General features: G+C 44.2%; 1 protein-coding gene across 1 annotated transcript in view; it reads left to right on the top strand.

The window, feature by feature from the left end:
* Positions 1-1897, top strand: part of LOC104126585 (coiled-coil domain-containing protein 58) — a 9273-nt gene that overhangs the window by 3409 nt on the left and 3967 nt on the right. The window contains exon 3 of the mRNA XM_035894569.1: positions 1160-1219. Within this exon, the coding sequence (XP_035750462.1) occupies positions 1160-1219 (60 nt within the window). The remainder of the gene's footprint in view (positions 1-1159; positions 1220-1897) is intronic.

Below are 1897 nucleotides of genomic sequence, written 5' to 3'. Positions count from 1 at the left end.
GTTAAAGATCTTCTGAGTGGTTATTTTGTAGACTAATTCTGGTCATCTAGTCACCCTGTTGATGCTGGATTGTTATTTCAAACAGTTTGGGGACCTACTGTGTAGGTAAAAGTTCATCCAACAACTGTATTAGCTGTGGGTGTTTAGCTGTGTTCCACTGAAGGTTTTTGATGGGATTGCTGTCTTAGCTTGCACCTGTTCACCAGCTCTCCAACTGGAACAGTGTATTTAAAATGGATAAACTCTGATCCTTGGTCTGTTGTGTTAAAAGCCTCCAATGAAAATACATCCTAAATGTAGGCAAAAATGGCAGACGGTTCTTTTACCTCCTAGTGTTGCTTCAGGGCCTCATGGCAGGATCAAATTACCACAGGTCACCTGAACACAACTGTCACATGTGCCTCTTGGAGTTTCTAATAGGTGTGAAACAAAGATTCTTACATTTCTCATGGGTCGAGTGAGTGCTCGAGAACTGCGTATTGTGGTAGTTCTTGCTGGAGCTTTTTCATCCATGTAAACCTGGTTTGTCCTACAGCGATCACATAACATTAACTGGTTCAGATAGCATGAACATACGTGATCTGTTCTTGTAGACCCTTTTTTTAGTCAGCACGCAGAGTAGACGGCAAAGGAAGTGGAGGTGATCTCTTTACGATCTTAATTCTAAATCCAGAATCGAGATCTGTGTATTCAGTCCTATCTTTGCTGCCAGCTCCCTATATGACTCTAATAATGTATGTGCGAAGAATGACAATTTAAGGGTTCAGTGCTAATCCCGGCACTGGCATTCCCTGTGTCAACTGCTTGAATTGGGTGTAGTTATTTTTGTCTGTGAAGCCATTAACATTAATCAGTTAATTGGTAGAAAATCTTAATATTTAAGAATGAAGCATGAGTAATCAGGAGCTACTTCTGCCAGGCTTGCATTGCAAGTCTGCCTTCACTGTGCCCTGCAGACTCTGGTCTGCCCTGAGTATTGGCTGAATGGAAGGGCCAGACTTTCAGGACAATTACATATCGTGCCCTTCTGTTTGCACCATTGGAAGGGATGCGCACCTGTTACTGGAGTTGTGATCTAGAAAGTTGCAATGCTAGTAAATACTGAAGGCTACAGGGAGGCCTGTTTGACAATAACCTCTTTATCTGTTACTTTCTACAGTTGAAATTGATGCAGTCGGAGCTGAATGTTGAAGAAGTGGTAAACGACAGAAGCTGGAAGGTACTCAGTCATTTAAAATAGTGATGATGTTCTGCCCCAACAGACAGTCCTGCATTGGAGGTGTGGGACCAGTGCCTTATGTGGCAGGTTAATTAGAAATAGGTGAGGGCAGTGCTGGGGGAAATGTTTCAGATCGGTCACTTTCCCAGTTCTGGATGCAGAGATCAAAGCTTTTCAGTTGCACTGCGAAGGAAAGAAAAGCATCTGATTTAGGGGGCAGGAAGGACTGTGTAGATCCTTTTCTCCACCTCTCCCAGTGGTTAAGGACTTTGTAGAATTTTCTGTGGTGGCCTGTCTGAAAAGCTTTGCTGGGCCTGTAACAATGTCAGAGGAATGAGTCTTTCAAATCTGGCTGTGTTTGGTACTGATCATGCTTCTGAACAAGCAGAGGCCAGAGGAGGGTGGGGCTGTAGAAGTTGAACCTTTTCCTGATGGAGCTTCTGCAGGCCTGGACTGATGCTCCCCAGTGCAAAGGGCAGGCTTGCTGTTGCTCTCCTATGTCAACAGAGGGGGCAGATCACCCTCTGGACTGATGGCCTCAGACACTGTCTTGTTACAAAGTGAGTTTAAATTCTGAGGTGGCTGTATGCTGCCTCTGCAGCATTTCACGTGTAGTATCCTTCTCTCATTTGTTGTAGCTTTTTAGAGCTTTCGATACTGTACAGAGAACCTCTTTCC

The sequence above is a fragment of the Egretta garzetta genome, unplaced genomic scaffold, assembly GCF_000687185.1.
Source record: "Egretta garzetta isolate BGI_Z169 unplaced genomic scaffold, ASM68718v1 scaffold85, whole genome shotgun sequence".
Taxonomy (NCBI): Eukaryota; Metazoa; Chordata; class Aves; order Pelecaniformes; family Ardeidae; genus Egretta; species Egretta garzetta.
The sequence above is the reverse complement of the archived record's forward strand: the minus strand, read 5'-3'. Positions and strand labels throughout refer to the sequence as shown.